The sequence below is a fragment of the Tachypleus tridentatus genome, chromosome 8 (genome assembly GCF_004210375.1).
Source record: "Tachypleus tridentatus isolate NWPU-2018 chromosome 8, ASM421037v1, whole genome shotgun sequence".
Lineage (NCBI taxonomy): Eukaryota > Metazoa > Arthropoda > Merostomata > Xiphosura > Limulidae > Tachypleus > Tachypleus tridentatus.
The window spans coordinates 59583555-59609914 of record NC_134832.1 but is presented as its reverse complement, the minus strand read 5'-3'; the positions used below and the strand labels follow the sequence as shown (position 1 = coordinate 59609914).

The following is a 26360-nucleotide window of genomic DNA, read 5'->3' as shown; positions in this document are numbered from 1 at the left end:
TACATCAAAAAAAGATGGAAGAGGAGAGAGAGATCAGTGTTAATCACTACAAAAGAAATTCACAGATAAAATAAACTACTTTTTCTGCATGTGAGGTACGACACAGACGTAGGTAGGTAAGGATGCGAGGACACGACAGAGACGTAGGTAGGTAAGGATGTGACGACACGACAGAGACGTAGGTAGGTAAGGAATGATGTTTGTTTTTACATTAGGACGTCACACACAGAGAGAAAGAAATTAAAATCAGCCAGATTCCCGGACACCACAGAGAAACAATTAATTATTCCCACGTAAGAACACTATAGTAAGAGTAAGAGATACCAGCATTGGTAATTATATCATATAGAAAGATAGAGAAATGAATATCACAAAGATTCGAAAAAAAAAGAGAGAAAGAAAAATAGATACATAAAAATATAATTCACTGAGTCATGGCCGACAAGTTAAATTTCTAAGCTAGCAAAACGAGATCAGTTTTCTACAGTTCTTTAAGGTCCATATTACATATTCTCACGATTAGCTTACTTATGACGAGTTAAAAACACGTATTAAGGTTTGTAATTTTCAGAAATGGATACGCGTTTAGCATGAACGGAAGCCTAGACCAGATTAAGATTATATTTATCCTGAGGTAACATTAAACACATACTTAATATAGATACAATAGTTTGTTTGATTTGAAATTCGTGCAAAGCTACATGAGGGCTATCTGTGCTAGCCGTCCCTAATTTAGCAATGTAAGACTAGAGTGAAGGCAGCTAGTCATCACTACCCACCGCCAACTACTAGACTACTCTTTTACCAAAGAAAAGTGGGATTGACCATACATCATATCATCCCTACGGCTGAAGGGACGAACATGTTTGGTGTGACGGGGATACGGAACCGCGTCCCGCAGATTGTGAGTCGAGCACCCCAACCATCTGGCCATGCCAGACACAGAGATAAAAAACTATAGTGTTTAGTGTAAAGGATTTGTTTCAATGCGATCATTATAAACGTGTTATAAACGTAAACACATTGTTAACAATAATAATAATATCGTAAACTTGCTTTTCTACAAGAAATAGGTCACGTGCCACTTAGGTGTAAAACCTATACGTAGGGATGTTCACGAGTCTTGGGGGCACTGCTCAGTTGTCTCAATTCCGATATATCACATAAAAATAACTGCTAGCAGAAAGAAATTCACATTAAAATGACATGTGACATTTATAAGTTATGAATGACATTTCTTTTTAATGTCATTTTACGTTTAAAATATTTGATCTTCTCTTCTGTAACGTGGCAGAGAGGTGGGAACACCGTTATAACAGAAAGTATGTTAATGCGGTTGGTTAAGAAATCTCCTACAGTCAACAAACTCACTTCGTACACCTAAGGAGAGTCAACATAATCATAAATTCGCAGAGAAAGCAAACCAATATTATCACGACACGATGGAGAGTCGATACCATTACGACCCACAGAGAGTCAATTTCATCACAATATCACAGTGAAAAGGCAACGTTATAATGAAATCACAGTTAGAGTCCATCTCATTACAAAACCACTGGAATATTCAAAATCATCACAAAATCCATCAGAGAGCCAAGAAAGAGTCAACAGTTACCATACCACAGAAATAGTTACAATTATCACGACAAACAAGAGAGAGCCACTACATCACGATATCACTGAGAGACTCAATGACATTTTGAGAAAACGGAAAGTCAATATCATTACAAAACAACGGACAGAAGGTCAATATCATTACGACACAATAAAGTCAATATCATTAAGATACAGTAAAGATAGCAAGCCAATGTCATTACGACACAATAAAAATAGCAAGCAATGCCATTACGGCACCATAAATATAGCAAGTCAATATCATTACGGCACCATAAATATAGCAAGTCAATATCATTACGGCACAATGAAGATAGCAAGTCAATATCATTACGGCACAATGAAGATAGCAAGTCAATATCATTACGGCACAATGAAGATAGCAAGTCAATATCATTACGGCACAATGAAGATAGCAAGTCAATATCATTACGGCACAATGAAGATAGCAAGTCAATATCATTACGGCACCATAAATATAGCAAGTCAATATCATTTCGGCACAATGAAGATAGCAAGTCAATATCATTACGGCACAATGAAGATAGCAAGTCAATATCATTACGGCACAATGAAGATAGCAAGTCAATATCATTTCGGCACAATGAAGATAGCAAGTCAATATCATTTCGGCACAATGAAGATAGCAAGTCAATATCATTTCGGCACCATAAATATAGCAAGTCAATATCATTTCGGCACAATGAAGATAGCAAGTCAATATCATTACGGCACAATGAAGATAGCAAGTCAATATCATTACGGCACAATGAAGATAGCAAGTCAATATCATTACGGCACAATGAAGATAGCAAGTCAATATCATTACGGCACAATGAAGATAGCAAGTCAATATCATTACGGCACAATGAAGATAGCAAGTCAATATCATTACGGCACAATGAAGATAGCAAGTCAATATCATTACGGCACAATGAAGATAGCAAGTCAATAATCATTACGGCACAATGAAGATAGCAAGTCAATAATCATTACGGCACAATGAAGATAGCAAGTCAATAATCATTACGGCACAATGAAGATAGCAAGTCAATAATCATTACGGCACAATGAAGATAGCAAGTCAATAATCATTACGGCACAATGAAGATAGCAAGTCAATAATCATTACGGCACAATGAAGATAGCAAGTCAATATCATTACGGCACAATGAAGATAGCAAGTCAATAATCATTACGGCACAATGAAGATAGCAAATCAATAATCATTACGGCACAATGAAGATAGCAAGTCAATAATCATTACGGCACAATAAAGATAGCAAGTCAATGTCATTACGGCACAATAAAGATAGCAAGTCAATAATCATTACGGCACAATAAAGATTGCAAGTCAATAATCATTACGGCACAATAAAGATTGCAAGTCAATAATCATTACGGCACAATAAAGATTGCAAGTCAATAATCATTACGGCACAATAAAGATTGCAAGTCAATAATCATTACGGCACAATAAAGATAGCAAGTCAATAATCATTACGGCACAATAAAGATAGCAAGTCAATAATCATTACGGCACAATAAAGATAGCAAGACAATAATCATTACGGCACAATAAAGATAGCAAGTCAATAATCATTACGGCACAATGAAGATAGCAAGTCAATAATCATTACGGCACAATGAAGATAGCAAGTCAATAATCATTACGGCACAATGAAGATAGCAAGTCAATAATCATTACGGCACAATGAAGATAGCAAGTCAATAATCATTACGGCACAATGAAGATAGCAAGTCAATAATCATTACGGCACAATGAAGATCGCAAGTCAATGTCATCACGGCACAATAAAGATCGCAAGTCAATATCATCACGACACAATAAAGATTGCAAGTCAATGTCATCATGGCACAATAAAGATAGCAAGTCAATATCATCACGACACAATAAAGATAGCAAGTCAATATCATCACGACACAATAAATATAGCAAGTCAATATCATCACGACACAATAAATATAGCAAGTCAATATCATTACGGCACAATGAAGATAGCAAGTCAATATCATTATGGCACAATGAAGATAGCAAGTCAATAATCATTACGGCACAATGAAGATAGCAAGTCAATAATCATTACGGCACAATGAAGATAGCAAGTCAATAATCATTACGGCACAATGAAGATAGCAAGTCAATAATCATTACGGCACAATGAAGATAGCAAGTCAATAATCATTACGGCACAATGAAGATAGCAAGTCAATAATCATTACGGCACAATGAAGATAGCAAGTCAATATCATTACGGCACAATGAAGATAGCAAGTCAATAATCATTACGGCACAATGAAGATAGCAAGTCAATATCATTACGGCACAATGAAGATAGCAAGTCAATATCATTACGGCACAATAAAGATAGCAAGTCAATAATCATTACGGCACAATAAAGATAGCAAGTCAATAATCATTACGGCACAATAAAGATAGCAAGTCAATAATCATTACGGCACAATAAAGATAGCAAGTCAATGTCATTACGGCACAATAAAGATAGCAAGTCAATAATCATTACGGCACAATAAAGATTGCAAGTCAATGTCATTACGGCACAATAAAGATTGCAAGTCAATGTCATTACGGCACAATAAAGATAGCAAGTCAATGTCATTACGGCACAATAAAGATAGCAAGTCAATGTCATTACGGCACAATAAAGATAGCAAGTCAATGTCATTACGGCACAATAAAGATAGCAAGTCAATAATCATTACGGCACAATAAAGATAGCAAGTCAATAATCATTACGGCACAATAAAGATTGCAAGTCAATAATCATTACGGCACAATAAAGATTGCAAGTCAATAATCATTACGGCACAATAAAGATAGCAAGTCAATAATCATTACGGCACAATAAAGATTGCAAGTCAATAATCATTACGGCACAATAAAGATTGCAAGTCAATGTCGTTACGGCACAATAAAGATAGCAAGTCAATGTCATTACGGCACAATAAAGATAGCAAGTCAATAATCATTACGGCACAATAAAGATAGCAAGTCAATAATCATTACGGCACAATAAAGATAGCAAGTCAATAATCATTACGGCACAATAAAGATAGCAAGTCAATAATCATTACGGCACAATAAAGATAGCAAGTCAATAATCATTACGGCACAATAAAGATTGCAAGCCAATGTCATTACGGCACAATAAAGATTGCAAGCCAATGTCATTACGGCACAATAAAGATTGCAAGTCAATGTCATCACGGCACAATAAAGATCGCAAGTCAATATCATCACGACACAATAAAGATAGCAAGTCAATATCATCACGACACAATAAAGATAGCAAGTCAATATCATTACGACCCAATAAAGATAGCAAATCAATATAATTACAATCATAGAACACCAACGAAGTAAGTTGAAATAATGTTTAGGTTTCAACACTTCTTGAAATCGTTCTTCATCAGATATTCTAAATGTCTCGTGGTACGTTCCAAAAGCTAGTGATGATTTACGTACGACATATAGATTGTTTGTTTGGAATTAAACACATAGCTCCACAATGAGCTTTTTTTGTTCTGCCCGCCACGGGTATCGAAACCAGGTTTATAGCGTTTTAAGTCCGCAGACATACGAATGTGTCATTGTGGAGCAACATACAGATAAAAACATGTGTGCAGTTTAATTTGAATAACACTGGGGAACACTTTTTCAGTAACCTTGAGTTGCATTTGATATTTTAACTGATTCTGAAGGAGTTTTAGGCGCTGATTTCAAATCTGAAATTAGTTTTTCTCTACAAGCTCTAGTTTGTATGCAATTTGAGGTTAATGAAATTGTACAAATGTGAACTTGCGTAAACCATGTATAAGCATTTTCACGTCCATATATATATACATATATAGATAGCTTCTAATATTTTGATCATTCTTCTTTTGTTTCAGATCAAACATGGCTTCCAAAAATAGATATCATTGCAGAAACAAGCCTGATGCCTTCTGCTACATATATGGATGCTACACACTCAATCGTCAGAGACGTAACATATCCTCGTTCGTCAAGCGTGCCTACAAGGCATATTTTGAAGTTCATCTTGGTGATCAAGACAAGCAATGGGCTCCTCATGTTGTGTTCCACAATTGTGAGGAAATGCTTCGAGACTGGACCAAAGGAAAACGCAATGGTCTGCCTTTTGGTGTTCCAATGATTTGGCGCGAACCCACCAACCATGTAACTGACTGTTATTTCTGCATGGTAAACACAACGGGTGTTGGGAAGAAAAACCGACATAAGATTACGTATCCGAACATTCCCTCAGCTACTCGGCCTGCTCCGCACTCTGAAGAAGTTCCTGTTCCAGTTTTCAAAGGCTTGCCTTCATTGGACGATAAAGACATTGGACATGATACAAGCGAACAAGACAGTTGTGACAGTGAATTTTCAGAAAAGTGTACACAATGGGAGAACTGTTCTTCAGACACTGAACCTTTCCCCGTCCCCAAGCCTCTTCCCCAGGCTGAACTGAATGATTTAGTGGGGGATTTAGGTCTTTCAAATAAAAATGTCAAATTGCATAAAATCTGTAGCTTGCAGACAAAAACCGACTTCAGATTTGAAATCAACACACTCAAATTGACTATAGAAAGGTCTTTTTTTAAATGCAACAAAATGAGTGTTCCCCAGTGTAATCAATTATTTAGCATGAAATCGGTTACTTATATATAAACGAGAAACTGGACTAACTGATAATTCATATTTATTATCAACAACCCCAGTTCAGAAATAACTCTGAGAATTACAAGTAAAATAGCATCTACAGCTTAATAAGGTTTACTGAGTTACTGAAAAACACATAATAAGCAGATAACAAGCTTATAGGTGGTGCATAGTTTCATATGGCAGGAAACGCGAACAGCTAATCCAAGTACAGTACTACACAGTTGTTCCGTGCCCTGTCTTGAATGAACTTACGGTCTCCGGATATCAAAGAGTAAAGCCAAAACATTGTTTTTACTGCTCCTAACTGAATCGAAGACGACATTAAAAAGAAAAAGTAACTTTCTTATTATTATTATGTTGTTAGTTTTATCTTATAAATACTGAAACAAAACTCGAAGATATATATTAGACGACTTTCCACCAATATGACGTTTTCTTGATATACACATGTATTCCATTTCACACACAAAATTTCTAGTGCTATTATTAATAACTGTTCAGTTTAGTCTGAAGAAATGTTAACAGTGATGTTTCTAGAAGCTGGCACACACTTCTGCTCCTCTGCAGCTAGTTCTGGCAGTTCCAGCTAACGAAAAGAAACGAAAGAAAAAATCAATATACGTAAAGGCAAGAGATGCTTTTGTTGTCACCGTGTAGATAGATCATCATGGGTGGTACGGTGTGCTGAGTAAATGGAAAATCTAAGTCTAAGGATCATCAAAGACGAGAAACTAAATTTGAAAAGGCGTGTCACAGAACTAAGAAGATAAAAGTATTATGAGTTACATTAACTCGCATATTTACGGTAAAAACAAACAAACTTAGTCTTGGATCGAAGAAACCTAAGCTACTATAACAGAAAACTGAGTGATCGGATGTTTGATTTATACGTAATATAACGACTCCCGTTCTTCAGTACCGACAACGAGAGTAAAACAAACGTGATCTGAAAGATCAGTACTAATGACAGAAGTCTGTTTGTGTTCCTTATTCCCTTCGTAAAATCTGATTAATGGTCATCTATGTACGTTTCTAAGTCAACGAATGGTTTTCTGTTACCATAATTATTTGCGTTGTTTGTTTCTCGTTAAGCAAAGTTACACGATAGGCTACCTCAACTATGCCCACCACGAGTTCTGAAATCCGCTTTTTCGTGATGTAAAACCTTCAAACTTATTGCCAGTGAGCCGTTGCAAAGGGAGGGAGGCACAAAACATTGCTCACCACGGGTATCGAAACTAAAGTTCTAGCGTCATGAACCCACTGGCATACCGCTTAGCCAATAAGAAAACAAGGGTGGGCTGCTTACTGTGAGTGCTTGAGAAAGTACATTTACTTGCCAGGCATAAAGAAAAATTCAAGTTAGTTTTATCACGTAAAACAAACAGTAAACTTTTGTCAGTATAAGCGTGCGCGCGCACACACACACAGAGAAGAGAGAGTATATATTTTAATACCTACTGTCTCCTATGGGAAGACAGTAGGTATTAAAAATAAAAATAAGTTTACAAATATCCTTACATAGTCTGATGTTGTTATTTTAATAATTACAACACGAGTCCAAGGGTTCATGGTTTGCGGTCCATTACCGCTAAAACGCGCTCAGCAATTTAGGACAATAGTAGCCCATAAGTTGGCGGTGGGTGTTCTTGATTAGTTGCCTCCACTCAAGTCTATTAGTTAAATAACATTCACCAGTAATTTATTTTCAAAGCAAACCACTTAAATGATGTCAAAGTTCAACCGAGTGAATAATGTAACCGATCTTGGAGTACGAGGGGTTACAAGAAAATGTACCTCCTTCTTATAAACTTATAATGATTTTAATGCGTTATTCGTCAGTTTACCTTCTGTGCATACCATCCTCTATGGCTCAGCTGTAATAATGAGTGCTTATAACGATAACAATTTGGTTTCGATACCCGAATAAAAAATAGAGCTGAGGTAGCTTATCGTGTAGCTCTGTTCTCAACGACAAACAAGTCTTCCTCGGCTTGGTATGCATTTCACGCAAAGTTACATGAGGGCTGTCTGCGCTAGCCGTCTTTAACTTAGCAGTGATAGACTAGTGTAAAAGCAGCCAGTCGATACCAGTAGTAAGATTGGCCGTCATACATTACAACGTCTCCACGACTGAAATGACGGGCTTGTTTATGTAACGGGATTCGTACGTTGGACCTAAAGATTTCGAGTCGAGCGCCCTAGCCACCAGGCCTAGTCAGTCCCTTAGGCTTCTGTGCTATTAATATTTTCCGCCATAAGAGACAAGATTGTATAACAACCTTCGCATGTTAAGATACTGCATACAATATGTTCTTTTTTATCGATAATGAATTAAACATGTAAACATGAAGAACAAAGTTTTAATTACTGGTTAGTTGTTATTCTTCATCGGAAATATAGCAGTGCTCCCTTTAGTTAATGATGTGACGTCAATATGTATTAATGTTACATGTAGATCTGCACTAATTATCATCGTTAAAAAACATTGAAAAAATTGTTCGTTTGAAGCTAAGCACAAAGCTATACAATGGACTATCTGTGCTCTGTCCACCACGAGTATTGAAACCCGTTTTCCAGCGTTGCAAGTCCGCAAACATATCGCTGTGCCACTGGGGAATTTGTAGAAGCAACGTTGCAACCCGAGGGCTGATATCGAAACTAGTTCACATACAACAAAGTTGTATCTGTACTGCGCCACGGGTGAGCTGTTGCAAAATATAAGTTACTAGATGGAGCACCCGGATGTTGGACGGGTGAAATAAAAACTCGTTTGTAACAAAAGATAGGAAATTGTGCTTAATTGTGTCTTAACATAATAAACATTAAAAGTACCATAAAAACATAAAAAGCACCAATATTGAAAAGAAAAACAGTTTTCAATAATTCTATCAATATAATATTGGACGGGGGTCAAACCCCTTTCCTGACCTTCCTCATATCATCCTATCTTACTATGTCAAGTTGGGTGCTGACTGATCAACAAATGTGGAGACATATAAGGAATAGACACATACATATACTAACGTTCATTTATATACAAGATGGGGAAGTCCAACCTCCTCCCCCGTCATGACCTTCCTCAGGTCATCCCACAAACATTGGGTAAAGTTTGGTTCTGGTTGATCATAAAATGTGGAAACTTAAGAAACAGATGCGAACAAACATGTACAAACTTAGCTTTACATATTACAATAAAAGCTTTAATGAAACTTCGCTCTTTCTACGCAACCAGTCCAGCATGGCCAAGTGATTAGGGCGGTCGAGTCAATCTCAGGGTCGCGGGTTTGAATCCCAGTCACACCAAATATGTTGGCCCTTTCATCCGTGGGGCGTTATAATTCACGGTCAGTCTCACTATTTGTCGGTCAAAAAGCAAAAGTTGACGGTAAGTGGTGATGACTAGCTGCATCCCTTCTGGTTTTACACTGCTAAAATTAGGGACGGCTAGCGCAGATAGCTCTCCTGTAGCTTTGTACGAAATTAAAAAAAAGAAACGAATTCTACGTAACCATCATCACTCCTTATCTTTTTTTTTTTTTTAATTGTTTGTTGAATTTCGTACAATATTTCTAATTTTGAAATGACAAACCAAAGGGAAGGCAACTAGTCAATGTCACACACCCTCAAATCTTGTAAGTCCACAGACATACTGCTATGCTACTTGGGGGCTTTGTTAAAGTGACGTTGCAAACCGAGTGTTGATATCGAAAATAAATGACATATTACTAATACTCTAATTGAGTAGTGAGACTTGGCTGTTACTCTTATAACGCACTTACAGATCCAAAGCGCAGAGCGTTATTTTAATGTTTTGGCAGTAGCATGGCACTAATTACTGAAGTTCAGGTCCACAAATCACTCACTGTAACCACTAGGCCACTCTCGGTCTTTATTTTAGTTAATTGTGATTATTATGGTAATGGTTAAGATATTGCATACCATTGTTCCTTATAAAGAAAAAAAAGACAAATGTGGTTAAAACCACATAGTCGACGAAAATAACAAAATTAAATAATAGGTTGAATAACCGCAAAGTTCTTATAATTTTTTTTCATTAAAGATCTGACGAAGATCGCTAGCTCAAAACTTGATTCATCCTTAAATAAAAATATATAAAACTTGGCGGTTGTTCAATCTTATTGAAAAAAAACACAACAACGACTGATATTACGTAACAAAAGCCATAGAGCATCACCAACAGCGAATACAATGGTTTTAAACTTTCATCAGATCACCTTTAAGCTGCTTGTTTGTTTCAAACGTTTCGCGCAAAGCTACGTGTAGGGCTAAACTACACATTGCCTCTGATTGGTAAAGTAGAGAAAAAGTAGTAAGTTACCCTCGACCACAGACAATTACAGACTTACTATTTTCTGAACGACTAGTTGAATTTACCGCCACATTTATAATAGCAACGCAAACCACAAACTCTCGGATTCACAATCAAAGCAAGCTAACCACTCGGCCCGCCAACCTGGTTTCAAGGAATGGCTCCGGGAAAAAGACACATCAGGGGGTAAATTTATTTCCTATAATTATATATTTACTTTCCTTGTTTTTTAATGAGCAAGAGATTGAACTATAAAGCTGTTTTTTGCACTGATTTTTTAACAGAACTTTTGATGAGAACCACGTTATGGGTAGAAGGTAATTCTTAGAAAAATGCAAAATAGATTGAGGTAAAAACTATCATTACATTAAAAAAATCCCAACATTACAAAAAAACTACAACCTTGATCTGACACCAATATGCTGGGCTTTAGGCTTAAACGAACGAGTCAGTTTCGGAGGGAAAATATGTATATGACTGAACGTTGTCAATGCAGTGTTAAAAATTTTACTATTAAAAACACAATGTTTCACAAAAATATCAATTATAAGTTTTATCAGATAAGGCATTACATACAAAACTCACATTAGATACTGCTTTCAAACGTGCACATTAATTTCTCAAAACTTAACTTATCAAATTTTTCTTAATATCATTTCTTTCTGTATTCCTTATATAACGTCAAATGAATACTGAGTCCGTTATCAAAGCCTTGTGATACAAAAACTCCGAAATGTTTGTTAGGGGAAGGGTGTTAAGCATGACAACCAAATGAAGGCAAGGAAGAGTGGCTTATAGCACTTTAGCTGTGCTACGTCACGATCTCGCGCCTCGTGCTTCACTCATGAATGAATGACTCATTTTTTAATTCACTTTTCAGACGCGTGCGATTAAACTTATGCTCTACATCTTAAACTGATCTTGTATATTTTTTTAAATTTCTAAATCAGCTTATATTAGGACATTTTATCTTCGACTTTTTAACTAATATGGCCAGGATGTAAATAATTTACATGGTATTATAACTATATATATATATATATATTCGATGTACACTTTCAAAACGAGGGGAGATATATAACATTTTAATTAAAACATACGCTTAAGTGATGGGGTGGAACATTTGTTCCGTTTATTTGTTTTGTTTTTTTTAATTTCGCGCAAAGCCACACGAGGGCTATCTGCGCTGGCTATCTCTAATTTAGCAGTGTAAGATTTGAGGAAAGACAGCTAGTCGTCACCAACCACTGCCAACTCTTGGGCTACTCTTTTACAAACGAATAGTAGGATTGACCGTCACATTATAACGCCCCACGGTTGAAAGGGCGAACATGTTTGGTGCGAGAGTGATTCGAACCCGCGACCCTCGGATTACGAGTCGAACGCCTTAACACACCTGGCTTTGGCTACCACATCAAAATGCCCTTTAGTAGCTCAGGTTTCAATTGATGTGGTAGGCAAAGCTTTTTGCTCATCAAGAAAAGAAAGAAACATTCAACAGTTAAATAAACAAATATTGAAATACTTTCCTTTATTAGTTTTCTGTTGTTTGCTAAGATTTCATTCCAGTACCTACTGAAAGTCAGTAGTTGTAATAAATACATGTATCTCGTGTGGTACGCTGCAAATTTATTTTCCAGGAAAATTTACAGCATCAGCAAATGTATAAAATCTATTACAGGGTTGTTTCTGATACACATTGCTTACTGAAACTGACAAATGTTTATAACTTACATTAAACATGGCCCGGCATGGCCAAGCGTGTTAAGGCGTTCGAGTCGTAATCCGAGGGTCGCGGGTTCGAATCACTCTCGCACCAAACATGCTCGCCCTTTCAGCCGTGGGGGCGTTATAATGTGACGGTCAATCTCACTATTCGTTGGTAAAAGAGTTGCCCAAGAGTTGGCAGTGGGTGGTGACGACTAGCTGCCTTCCCTCTAGTCTTACGCTGCTAACTTAGGGACGGCTAGCACAGATAGCCCTCTAGTAGCTTTGCGCGAAATTCAAAAACAAAAAAATAAACAAACAAGAAAACTACGTTATAAATTTTTATTCTATTGAGAGAAATATTGAGATCAGTTTACAACACTTGTAACGGCAATCACACTTGACTTTTAAGTTTATCTCCCTTCCAAGGGACGTTAAAATAAAAAATACTTAACGAATGAAGGAGACACAAACATTTTATCTCGTGTTATACCATTAAGGTTTTGTTTTCCAATTAACAAATCTCTACTGAAAATGAAAATATAAGACGATTTTGTTTGTTTTTTTAGGCTTAACAAGTATTTAAAAGTATGAAATGATCAACACATAACACAAGGTAGTAAATATGCTTATGTAACGTTAACACAAGGTAGTAAATATGTTTATGTAACGCTTGCTACCTAAAGTTTTTAATAAACGTTTTCGCAAAATAAATAAAAAAATACCTTATTTAAAGCGATGAATTGTGAATATTGTGTAACAAGAATACTGTAAGGGAAAACATTGTAGTAAACCTTGTACAAATTGTAAAAATCGTAGACGAATACTAAGTTTATATACAATAGCTGCTTTGTGAAAAATTACGGAAATCCGGTTCGCTCCTACAGCCAATGCTTGAAAATAAATAAACAAGGATATTACTAGAAATTTGAGCTACAAAACATTTGGCATTTTATATGTATAAAAAAACCTTTTGAATAAAATAGGATGCTTTACGAGATTTTCTAAGTATAGAATTAATCTTTAATTATAATTTGTGACATTTTTCGGGGTCAAACCTCGCTAACAAATGTCAAACGTGCTATTTTATATTACTTTTTCAAAGGTTCTTCATTTAAAAAAAACAATAAAAAGTTGAACTATACATATTTAAATCAGTTGTTACAGAATTAGATAAATAGCTTGAATCTTTTAAAAACATGTATCAATACAGTAGGTATACCCTTCGCGAATTCCACACAGATACTATTGGAGTGACCAAGTTGTATAGGTGAATTTATCAAATAATTATTTTAACATTCTTGTATCACAGAACCGAATTTTCAAGGCAATCTCTGTAGTTCAATAGGCCTAGCTTGCTTCTGCTTGTAAAAACTTTGAAATTGTTATTGTTAGTTAATTACAACTAAAGTGTTCGGTTGTTTAACATCAGTGGCGCCCACATTTGATAGACTTCTTTAGAGTTACGTTTTTCTTGTTTGAAGCATGATTTAATCAGGAGAAAAATACAGCATTCATTTAAATGCGTCTTCCTGTCTGTGTCTGTAAGATTCACTTCACAATAGCGTGTTTATAGTAGAAAGTATACAACAAAGTTTAAAAGCAACGGAAGAATTAGATTACTAAAACATTTTACTTCTTGTATTAACTTGTGTAAAAACAAACGAAACGAAATCGTACTTCTGAGAAATCAGTTCTCCATCAGTGTTATAATTGTACTTAGGCTTCTCGTTCTAAGTAAAGTCTAGCTGTGGGTCGAAATGTTCCCAAATCAATAAATAGAGCGAAGGATTTGTTGCTGTTTTTGAATTAAGCACAAAGCTACACAATGGGCTATCCGTGCTGTGCCCACCACGGGTATCAAAACCCGGTTTTAGCGGTTTGAGTGGAGCTAAAGAGACTTAATGAATCAGCCCTTCTTACAGTTACAAACTGAGTTACGTAAATGTAACTGTACTAGCTGAACAACAAACAGTTCACAAATATGGAAAAACATGTTAATACGAACGTCCTTATCTGGGCTATAGGTTAGTAAATCAAGTTGCATTGGTGTTGCAATTTAAACTTATGAGGTACTGCTCTGTAATGACACATTCCACTGAAAATTTATAAGGTATGACATAGTTAATGACTAGGGCATTACACTGAGATGGTATATATATATATATATATATATATATATATAGTAAATTGTTACGGAATTACAAAATAAATTAATTACGTATGACACGGTTAACTACTACTACCATATTACACTAAAATTACAAAGATAGGGCAAAACAATTAACCGTATAATTAATTACACAGTGAATTAATAAAGTGTAACATGGGTACTTACTAAGGTTTGAAACTATTAATTAACAATTGTTCAAACTATTAATTAACAATTGTTCAAACTATTATTTCACTTAATTAGACTATTATTTACCAAAGTAAAGTACAATTTATCAATACCGTTATTATTTTATATATAATAAACTACTTCGGTCACACTCTGTAAATTTGTTTCTCAGGTACGTTTGTATGTGTCAGTATTAATATTACAATTATATTTGATGTTATAAGACGGCAAAATTAATTAATTTCATTACTAAAAGTTTGAAAAACTATGGCGAGTATTTTCTTATTTCACACAAACGAATACAAAAGTGTCTAACCTTTATTGTAGGTATAGTAAGGCACATCGGTCCGAACTTCAAGGTGTTACTAGATCTCTGTAATTGAAAAATAAAAACATATCATTCACAAATCACATGATTAATAAAACTACATAAAAATAACCAACACTGTAAACTGGATAAATCATTCACAAATCACATGATTAATAAAACTACATAAAAATAACCAACACTGTAAACTGGATAAATCATTCACAAATCACATGATTAATAAAACTACATGAATACTGGAGGGGCGTTCAGTAGAGCGCATATTTCAGTTTCGCAGTGTTGATAATATTCGGCCCTTAAAAGTAAGAAAATGTGGCCTTATATCTGTCGTTATCACAACACACGAACCATTTTTGTATGGAAAATGATAAATAGTATTCTACACATGTACATCAAATTTCATCAAAATCCAATCATTTTTGACTGAGTTATAGAGCATAAACAGTGTGAAAATCGGTCCCCATGTTCATACGGAGAGATTTTTTGATTTTCGTGACCTTGCTTTGACCTTTACACTCTTAAAAACTAAAGACTTCTAAGCTGGATCATAGTGTAAACTAGCTTTGATTCAAATCCATTTAAACGTTTTCGAGGGATCTTTCTGACAAACACAAATAAACACATAGGGGTTAAAACACAACATCCGCCACCTTCAGTGGTGGCTGTAAAAACAGTGTGCCAATCTCATCACAGTCGATACGATACACATCTAGATGCAAAGGTTTTATCAACAGTTCGTTACAAAGTTTAATAGTATTGTCTGTAACTTATTATTTATACTAATAACATTGTCTTATTTAAATACTTCACACTTTAATGTTTTTTGTTTTTTTAATTATAAGGTTTGATCAACTAAATAGCAGCTGACAGAAGAAATATAATAAAAAAAGTTAATATATGTTTACCTACTTTGTTATTATCAATTTATTATATTACTTTTAATGTAATGTTTTTGATAAATGAAGACAACATGTGGGACTCAATACTCATCTTACTTTATTGCATCATTAATTTTTAGCAAAAAAAAATACTTTATTAGAAATTCCGATTTTTCCTGTATAAAAGACAGTTTTTACTGAACGTTTGCCAAGTTTCGTAAAGACAATAAATCGACACAATACTATTGTTTCACGGCTTCGCGATACGATTGCCACATCTTTAGTAATAACTTACATTGTAAAACAAAGAGGATAAATATAGTTTCGTAAATCATGCGTCATTAACATTAAGAATGGTGAGAAATAACACATAGAAAGTATCCTCAGATAAGGCACTAGACACCGGGATTATTTTACACCACGGGTATAAAGTTGGTAAAGCTAGAAAACAAAGTAAGATGAATAATTATAGACCAATCACATAAGAAATTATTGAAAACTTAGTTTATTTTGTTTTTGAATTTCGCACAAAGCTACTCGAGGACTATCTGTGCTAGCCGTCCCTAATTTAGCAGTGTAAGACTAGAGGGAAGGCAGCTAGTCATCACCACCCACCGCCAACTTTTGGGCTACTCTTTTACCAACGAATAGTGGGATTGACCGTCACATTATAACGCCTTCACGGCTGGGAGGGCGAGCATGTTTGGTGCGACCGAGATTCGAACCCGCGACCCTCAGATTACGAGTCGCACGCCTTCGCACGCTTGGCCATGCCGGGCCCGACTAGAGGGAAGGCAGCTAGTCATCACCACCCACCGCCAACCATTGGGCTACTCTCTTAATAACAAAATAGTAGGATGGACCATCACATCATAACGCCCACACGGCTGAAAGAGCGAGCATGTTTGGTGCGACGGGGATTCGAATCCGCGACCCTCAGATTACGATTCGAGCGCCTTAACCACCTGGCCATGCCTGGCCTGAATCTTACTTAAAGGACGACTTGTAAAATGTCAAAATGTTCTTAAGGTTTTATTTCGTAGAAGTGCGAGTTTAGAAAACACACTTCATTTATTAACAAAGTAAATTATGTTAGTGATAATAACATGGGCTATTTCTTCTTATATGTATCAAAAACTCTTAATGGGATATCACAAAATATTCTACAAAAACCTCTATTGAAGTAGTAAAAAATGTAATTTTCAAATCATTTTAAATCTCCGATTCAAAAATGGTGGTTTATTTTTACTTGTATATGTGACCGCTTATAAAGGACGAATCACTAGACCGTTTGTCACTAAACCTGGCATGTATCCTAACCCCCCCCCCCCACCCGCACTGCTGAGAGTTACATAGGTCGGTATTTGGATCCGGTCACTCTTGTCACCCCCGAGGGTCTTATTCCTTCTTCGTGTGTTGTGTTAGTTTGTGGTATTCTCAAGGCAATCTATTTCTGTTGAAATAGGAGATTGGTCTGCTTTACAACTGGGAGATCGATCAGAAAAACTGAGAAGTTCGTTCGTCTCGTCTTTAAATTTTGCGCAAAAACTGCTGGAGGGCTTTCTGCGTTAGTTCAGTGTGAGACTTATAGAGAAAGTCTTAGACAATTATTCTACAAAAGTACCACAGATGGAAAGGACAACGTTTCAAAAATCATCCTCATTTCTTCTTCGAATACGCAGAAGGATTGAAGTGCACGTGACATGATTGATTGGTGGTTCTCTTACGTGTTTAGTGGAATAAATGACTTGACCAATAGTAAATTACAAACTGCCTATTTCTAAGCCCAGGTCTCTATTAAGCAGTAATTTAATCGTGTTGATGTAGAAATATCTTGATCTTTCTCATTTTCCCGAATTTATCCGAGTTGATATGTTGTGTAACTGTCCATTTATGTCCACTCACCATGGCAGACTCTTGTTTTCTTCAGTCATGTGTTGTCTTTACGTTATTTTATTATTTCCTCAAAATGTACCCCAGTTTCTTCTATATAAGTTTCTTTACAAGAGCACGGTATTTAATAGATGGCGTTTATGGGTTCTTCATCTAGTTTTGGCAATGCTAGATCTGGGAGTCCTATAAGATTTCCAGAACACACCAATGTTGAACTTTTTAAACTACACTTGTCACTTAGGCTTACTATATAAGAGAGATAAGCATCGTTCGTAATGTTTATTCTTGTCTGTTGTACAGGTTTATGTTTTTATGTTCTCCGTGATGTTAGTGATGAAACTATTATGGTTCATGTTCAGTTTAAAATACTGTATGACATGTGTGATCTGTTGGGGTTTCGGTAGCGAGATGAGTTTTAAGCTTTGTTATTGAAACACTTATCATACAGCGATTAACAGAAGATGGGTGGAAAGACTGGAAATATTAGTATCTATCCGTATGCTTCCTCTGTTTATCATTCAGTCTGCTGATGAGAAGAGTATGATGAAACGGCAGGTTGTTGTTCTCTGTTTCCATGGTGAAGAAGGTTCTGCTATCTGAGAAGGCTAGGTAACAAATATGTCGTCAACGTAGTGTTTGAAAGCTTGGTTATGATAGTGTCTCACTTTCTGAGAATGATCCAAAAATGAAATGAACTGCGTTAATAATTCATTACTGAATCAATCATGAACAAACAATATATAATTCTCGTTAATGTTACAATAAGAGATTCAGTAAGTAAGAAAAGTGTAAATAATGTTTTTATAAACAAAGTAAAGAGTAATCTATGAAACACATTAATCACCACAATAATAAGTATAATCCAAAAGTTAATTTTACAAGTATATCAGTGAAACTAATAACCACTAGCGAAATAACCAATACCATAAAAGAACCTAGAAAATATTAAAGTTTAATCGAACAATATCTCTTCAATAATTGTAAAAAAAAACAACAACTGAATCTAATACTGTTCGTTTGCAATACACATCTAACTCAAGTTTTGAAAAATAAATAGTTTCAAATTCTTTGAAAAAGTTAAATTAAAACACGTATTTATAGTGGAGGGATAATGAACAAATTGATAGCTATAGAACAATAACTATATTGAGCATATTCTAAATGCTATTTGAAAAACTAATTGTCTGTATTCTTTTAAGTTTTCTTAATTCGTTTGTCTATAGTTAAGCACAAAGATACACAATGGGCTATCTTTATATTGGCCATCATGAGCATTGAAACCCGGTTTCTAATGTTGCAAGTCCGCAGACATACTGCTGTGCCACTGGAGGGAGATTTTGTTAATAAATTTGATTTACTGTCTGAACATCGGTTGTTTTTATTTTATATGACCAAATCGACACATCAAGCTATTAATATTTTATGTGAAAGTATTATTGATAAAAGTAGAAAAGCGAGTTTGCTGTAGTAGTGTTTTTAAGACTTCACTAAAGCGTTTGATCGTATAAAAGTTGTTTAAAATGAACGCTACAGGATTAGGCGATACAAAATGTACAACTGGTTAGAGACCTATTTAAAGATAGAATCTCAGTAGCTAATAACAATAACAAATGTGCTAACGAATTAGTAAATGTAAAAGGTGTTCCTCAGGGTTCTGTTCTGGACCATTGTCGGTGTTATTATATTTTAACAACATTCCAGATTTATTATATGATAAAAAGTAGGTCTAATTTATAGACGATACTACAATTTAAGCTCTTGCTAAGAATTTACGGTGTTTACTTGAATGGATAATGTGCCATTAGATACATTATTGTCTCAGTGATAGTGAGTTTTTGGTAAATCTTGAAAACAACTACATTTATCCTTTTTACAATAAGAGTACAGATACTTACAATAAAGAAGTAAACATACATATATGTATAGAATATTGCTGGAAATATGTTCATCAATAAAGTTTTGACGTATTAAAATTGACGATAAATTAAATTGGTCTTAGCACATAGTTATTAGAAAAACAATTGCAAGATATATGGTTATAATAAACAAAATGAAAACAACAATTAATAGTACATGTTTCACAAGCTTATAGTGTTTTTTGTATTCACATTTAGCATATACGAAGATTCAGCGGAATAGTATATGAACCTTTTGTTGCTTCTTAAAAAAAAAGATGGCCCGGTCTAGCTAAGTCGTTAGGGCACTGGACTCGCAATCTGAAGATCGCGGGTTTGAATCCCTGTCACGCCAAACATGCTCGCCCTCTCAGTCGTGGGAGTGTTATAATGTGACAGTCAATTGCACTATTCATTGATAAAAGAATGGCTCAAGAGTTGGCAGTGGGTGGTGATGACTAGTTGCTTTCCCGCTATCTTCAGCTGCTATAAATGAATTAATATATCAAGTCTTTAATTTAAAATTATCAAGAAAATCCTTTCTCATGATATAAGTACTGATTTACATTTGTCAATTGTTTTCAAAATCAATAAATCATTGTTCAATAGATTTTGTAGGGGTTAAAATCTGGAATGTAATACCTAATAATATAATAGAAATTAACTTTTTAAAACGTTTTTGCTTCATAAATATCGACTTACGATTTACTTAATGATTCTTATAGTTATTGTTTGTTTGTTTGTTTTTCAATTTCGCACAAAGCTACTCGAGGGCTCTCTCCACTGGCCGTCCCTAATTTTGCAGTGTAAGACTAGAGGAAAGGCAGCTAGTCATCACCACCCACCGTCAACTCTTGGGCTACTCCTTTACCAACGAATAGAGGGATTGAACGTTCCATTATAACGCCCCCACGGCTGGGATGGCGAGCATGTTTGGTGCGACCGGGATTCGAACCCGCGACCCTCGGATTACAAGTCGAACGCCTTAACCCATCTGGCCATGCCGGGCCTCTTACAGTTAATTAAAAGTATTATGTTAGTTAGGAGTATCAAATATATTACGTACTGCAAGTTTTTAAGAATACAATCATATTTCCCTTTTTTTCATAATGAGTAAAACTTTCTGTTTTCTAATTTGTCTCGTCTTTATATACAAGACTGATTGTAGCTACAATTATTACTTATTTACAGCATGTTGTACTATCCAGTATGTGAATAGAATTGAATTGGGTTGTGGTGAATTGCAAACAACAAAATCAAAGTATATTTCTACATCAGCATGATGAGGAAATCGTTTAATGTCGACTCAGGCCTACAGATCAGAATAGTTTGTAGTTACCATAGGTCAAATCGTCACTAGTTTCATCTATCACGTTCCAGAAATCATCAATCAATCACTTCACGTCCACCTCATTACTCATGGATATCGTATAAATTCCTGTAAAAATTGGTGCAAATTGATCTAAAGCAGGAAGTCTTTCGAAACGTTATTCTTTCCATCTGTGATACTTTTGTAGATTAGTTCGCCAAGCCTTTTTCCAAAAGATGCACGTTCAGCTAGGCTCTTGTTGCCCGTTTTACCTTTGTCTTTTCATACAAATATTGTAACTTCCAGATATCATCTACTCGTACAGAGAAGGATATTGCAGTTGATGACCTGTTTTTACACAAAGTTCGAAGTTGCAGCAACATTTCTGCGGGCAGAATAGATAGTATCTTCTGAGGTACAGTAAAAGCACGAAAGAAACAAGAACGAAACAATTACAATGGTTTTTTGATCGCATTTTAAAGTCAAAACTGCACAGAAACAGTCTAAACGAAAATTTCTAAAAATTTCTCTGTTAATGAAAGTATGTAGAAAACACATGCTTCCATATCAAATGCTAATAACTCATGATCCATTAGACTGATTGCCAACAAATCCAGCATGCTTCCTTTTGACTCCATGGAATGATATAAAGTGGTCGGACAGCGGGGCCTGACCTCTCTCTGTTTGGACCAGGGATCCTTACATCTTCTCCACGCGCTGCAGTACATTAAATTTAAAGCACATGTTCAAAAATTAGTTCAATCACAAAGAAAGATTTTGCAATAACACTGAAACACCCGAGAGATAAATTTTGGGTCAATTACTATTTTTATGCAAGTTATTTATATGAAATTAAATTTAACGGGGAAAATAACTAGTTTTACAAATACTTCAGGGTTATTTTATTACGGGAATTCTCACGTTACAAAAAATAAATATGAGTTTAAAGGATACAACTGTTTGTCGAATTTTATGTGAAGCTACTGTTTGTACTAACCGTCCAAAATTATGAGGTGATGAACTCTTGGGCTATTTTAATCGAATAGTGGAATCTAAAACATTGGGTGTTGTTTAATAGAGTTGGGGTCAAAGTGCGGAGAGCACTCGTTTATTTCACGGTAAGGAGACGTAAACAACGAAAATTGAGAACCATAACCGGTACGCTAGCCACAGAAATTTACAAAACATGTTACCAGATATGTATGGAATCATTAAAAAATAAAAGTCAGTATATGAAACAGTGGCTGAAGAATTTGGAAAGTTTGCAAATTCCTAAAGTAACAAAGAAAATATTTAGAAAAAAAGGTATTTCCACCAAGCACCAAACCCTTATACCATTACTTCAAATGAAAGCTGACCGTGAAATCGGCATTTAAGAAATTATAGATGAAATTGATGAGCCTGAAAATGTATTTATAGAAAATAGTTGAATTTACAATAGGTTATGAATGTTTAAAATTAGAATACAGTAAACACTGTTATTATAGTTAACCCACATAACTGAACTTACTTATCATAATGCTTTGTTTTTAACTTTAGTTAACCCACATAACTGAACTTACTTATCATAATGCCTTGTTTTTAACTTTAGTTAACCCACATAACTGAACTTACTTATCATAATGCCTTGTTTTTAACTTTAGTTAACCCACATAGCTGAACTTACTTATCATAATGCTTTGTTTTTAACTTTAGTTAACCCACATAACTGAACTTATCATAATGTTTTGTTTTTAACTTTATATACACACAGTTTAATAAAATGTAAAATGATTTTTAGCGGTAGCTACAGTATTATTAAATGAAGTTGTGTATTAGATTTTCCATCGTTTTACGAATTAATTAACATTCTTTAATTAATTTACGGCATACTTTCAGGATTATTTGTAGCTGTTAGTGAGTGTTATTAGTTATTGTGGACATTCGCGGAAAGTTGTACGAGGGTTATTTGTTCTAGTTGTCCCTAGCGCTGAGCTAGAGGAGAGACAGGCAGCCAATAGCACCTTCCACTTACTCTGGGTTACTATGCTATTACGTTCGAGTAGAATATAACCATCACTCCTATAACGAATTCATGCCACAAAATGTGGACAGCAAGTTTTGTGGAAACAGGACTACACCACAAAACCTGAAATTCATAATCCAGCACAGTAAGTACTAGGTTACGGCTGATCTGTTAGTGAAGAGAGTGTTTTGTTATTAGAAACTAGCTGTCAAATACATTATAAACGAAACCATTTTTGTAATTTTTGACAAGCTTGTTTGTTTGTTTTTTGAATTTCGCACAAAGCTACTCGAGGGCTATCTGCGCTAGCCGTCCCTAATTTAGCAGTGTAAGACTAGAGGGAAGGCAGCTAGTCATCACCACCCACCACCAACTCTTGGGCTACTCTTTTACTAACGAATAGTGGGATTGACCATCACATTATAACGCCCCCACGGCTGAAAGGGCGAGCATGTTTGGCGCGACGGGGATGCGAACCCGCGACCCTCAGATTACGAGTCGCACGCCTTAACTCACTTGGCCATGCCGGGCCCAATTTTTGACAAAAGCTTTAATATATTCAGAAATATCCTAAACCAAAACAAAACTAGGCTGCTTTTGAATAACGACATTTTTCTGGAAAACTGTTGAGCATCATACCCTGAACATTGTGGTTACTTTAAAAAAATAATTCACGTATGCATCAAATGTTGTCATTACACTTGATTTGTGGACCATTAATCAAAAGACCAGAAGAATTTCTAGCAGCGACATAAAAATGTGTAGAATGCATTAGTTGCATTCATGATCATCAAGTTTATACCAGGAAAAACGTTACCTCTTTAGTGCAGCCGTTTAAAGCGAATAGTCAGTGTTGTTACTGACAGCAGCGCCACTACTGTACGTGCAAGTTGAATCAGCGTCCTTGTTTAGCACATACATAACACCTCTTGCCTCAAGTAGATTAAATTATTCCTGGGCAAGGAAAGTAAGTGTTATTGGAGGAAATATATTCAGTGATTGAAAGATGTCAGTCCACAGAACGACTCTTCTAAAAGGTATTTGTCTGAAATTGGATCTGAACCAGTGATAATTCCAAGAAACTGTATCACAAGACGGAACTCAAGCCAAGTTTACCATTGATTGAAAAATACAATCCAGCAAACACAAAGACTGCAGCTTGAATATCAAGGAACCAGTACTAAACATTACTGGTGAGCGAGATGATGAAGCCATTTCAGAAAGGGGCCGCAACTTTCTCATAGGCAAAATTTTCACACCATCCTCATAGTGATTGAAATTCGCAGCATACTCGGGGCAGCTCGAATTGCAGATTTACACACGAGGGGCTGCCATTGGAATAAAATATCAATAAATTTATCGATCCCAATTGACAGATATCGACGTTTCTGCTTCGGAAGTTCTCTCTTCAACAATGATAAAAATACATGATTATAAAATGTTTATTTGCTGCATGTGGTCCTACAAAAGTGGAATTCATGTCCGACCAAGTGCGCACGTCTTTAAGTATCTACCAATTTTTTGAGAATCTGCTTAAGACAATGAGTTGAGAAGAAAGAGCTGGTGGACAGAAAGAAACTGCCTAACTAGATGAATAGCATACATTTCTTCACTTTGTTAGCAAAACTATCACATTTCTTTTTGTGTGTGCTTATAACACCAGAGGGAACTAAAAGATCGCACCCCGAAACAGTGGATCTAGTAACTGACTGAAGAACAAACCCAAATTTCACTAAATGTCCGACAAATCATACTTTTAAACCGAAAGTTCATATTTAGAGTCATAAAACAAAATAATTCCCGTAAAATAACATTTTACTTGGCGTAAAACACACAAATAAAAACAAGGTAGTAAAAGTTAAAAAAACTTTTAAACAGACCACACCGTAGAAAGAATTTATATATTGCAAAAAGTAATTATTTGTAAATTACAAATGCCTGTAATTCCTACGATCCATGAAAGAGTTATCTACATATAGAATAAAAATAGAGCTAGAGTTGTTTAGATAAAAAGGATTAACACTTTTGATATTTAACAGGTTACATTCTACGTACTTAAAAAACAAATAGGTATTTACACATTATCATAACGAACTGATTTTTGGGAGATTTTTATTTTATTTTAAGCAGTCAAAAAAAGAGAGAACTAAACTACAACTTAAGGTAAAGTTTAACAAATTAACATTAATCAAAGTGGACTTTATATTTGAAAATAAATAACAAAAACACCAACGGTGTATAACACTTTAGTACGCTTATCATGGTTAAGGTTTGTTTGCCTTGTGTTTTGTTAAGTACTTAATCGAATGTCACGATTCTCTATTCTTATTTTTACTATTTTTATTTAAATCCTAATACATTTTATTACACGGCGCCGCATAGCCTGGTGGTTAAGGCACTCAACTCGAAATCTGAGGGTCGTGGGTTTGTATCATCTTCACACGAAACATGCTTGCCCTTTTAGCCGTGGGGGCGTTATAATGTAACGTCAATCCCACAATTTGTTGGTAAAAGAGTTGGCGGTGGGTGGTGACGACTAGCTGCCTTCCCTCTAGTCTTACACTGCTAAATTAGGGACGGGTAGTGCAGATAGCTCTTGTGTAGCTTTGCGCGAAATTCGAAACAAACAAACATTACGCGTGCGTGCGTGGGTGTGTAACAGTTAAATCCAGGGGTTGTTCGCCATGGTAGAGTCAGCACGGAGTAAATAGCACATTGTGCAGCTTTGTTTTTTACAATAACCAAACATACAATATCAATATAACGAAAAAAGTGTAGAAAAAACATTTTGTTTGTTGTTAACAAAAAAACTACACAATGAGCTGTCTTTGCTATGCTCACCTCGAGTATCGAAATTCGATGTTTTAAGTTATAAGCCGAAAGACTTACCGCTGAACCACTGGGGGCTTACATAGTTACATTATATCGATAATTTGTTAGATTCATATAAAATGGTTATAAAATACTGAAAAGCAAAAAAATTCTTAAAAGCAGTTTTCATGTTTTATTCCTTTTATTAATAACACATTCTGTTTGTTTGTTTTGGATTTCTCGCAAAGCTACACGAGGGCTAGTCGTCCCTAATTTAGCAGTGTAAGACTAGAGGGGAAAAGAGCTAGTCATCACCACCCACCGCCAATTCTTGGGCTATTCTTTTACCAACGAAAAGTGGGATTTACCGTCACATCATAACACCCTCACGGCTGGAAGGGCGAGCATGTTTGGTGCAATGGGGATTCGAATCAGAGATCCTCAGATTACTAGTCGAACGCCTTAACCACCTAGCCATGCCGGACCAATACATTTTAATTCAAGTTAAAAAATAAAATAATTAAATAGTATGATTGGT

The 26360-nt window shown here is 35.4% G+C and overlaps 1 protein-coding gene across 7 annotated transcripts in view; it reads right to left on the bottom strand.

Moving 5' to 3' along the window:
* Positions 1-26360, bottom strand: part of LOC143222458 (high affinity cAMP-specific and IBMX-insensitive 3',5'-cyclic phosphodiesterase 8B-like) — a 199315-nt gene that overhangs the window by 84481 nt on the left and 88474 nt on the right. For all 7 annotated transcript variants that reach the window (XR_013012238.1, XM_076449006.1, XM_076449008.1 and 4 more), the window contains one exon: positions 15020-15076. Coding sequence is in view for 6 of the 7 variants with exons in the window: in XM_076449006.1 (XP_076305121.1) it covers positions 15020-15076 (57 nt within the window). In the remaining variant the exon portion in view is untranslated. The remainder of the gene's footprint in view (positions 1-15019; positions 15077-26360) is intronic.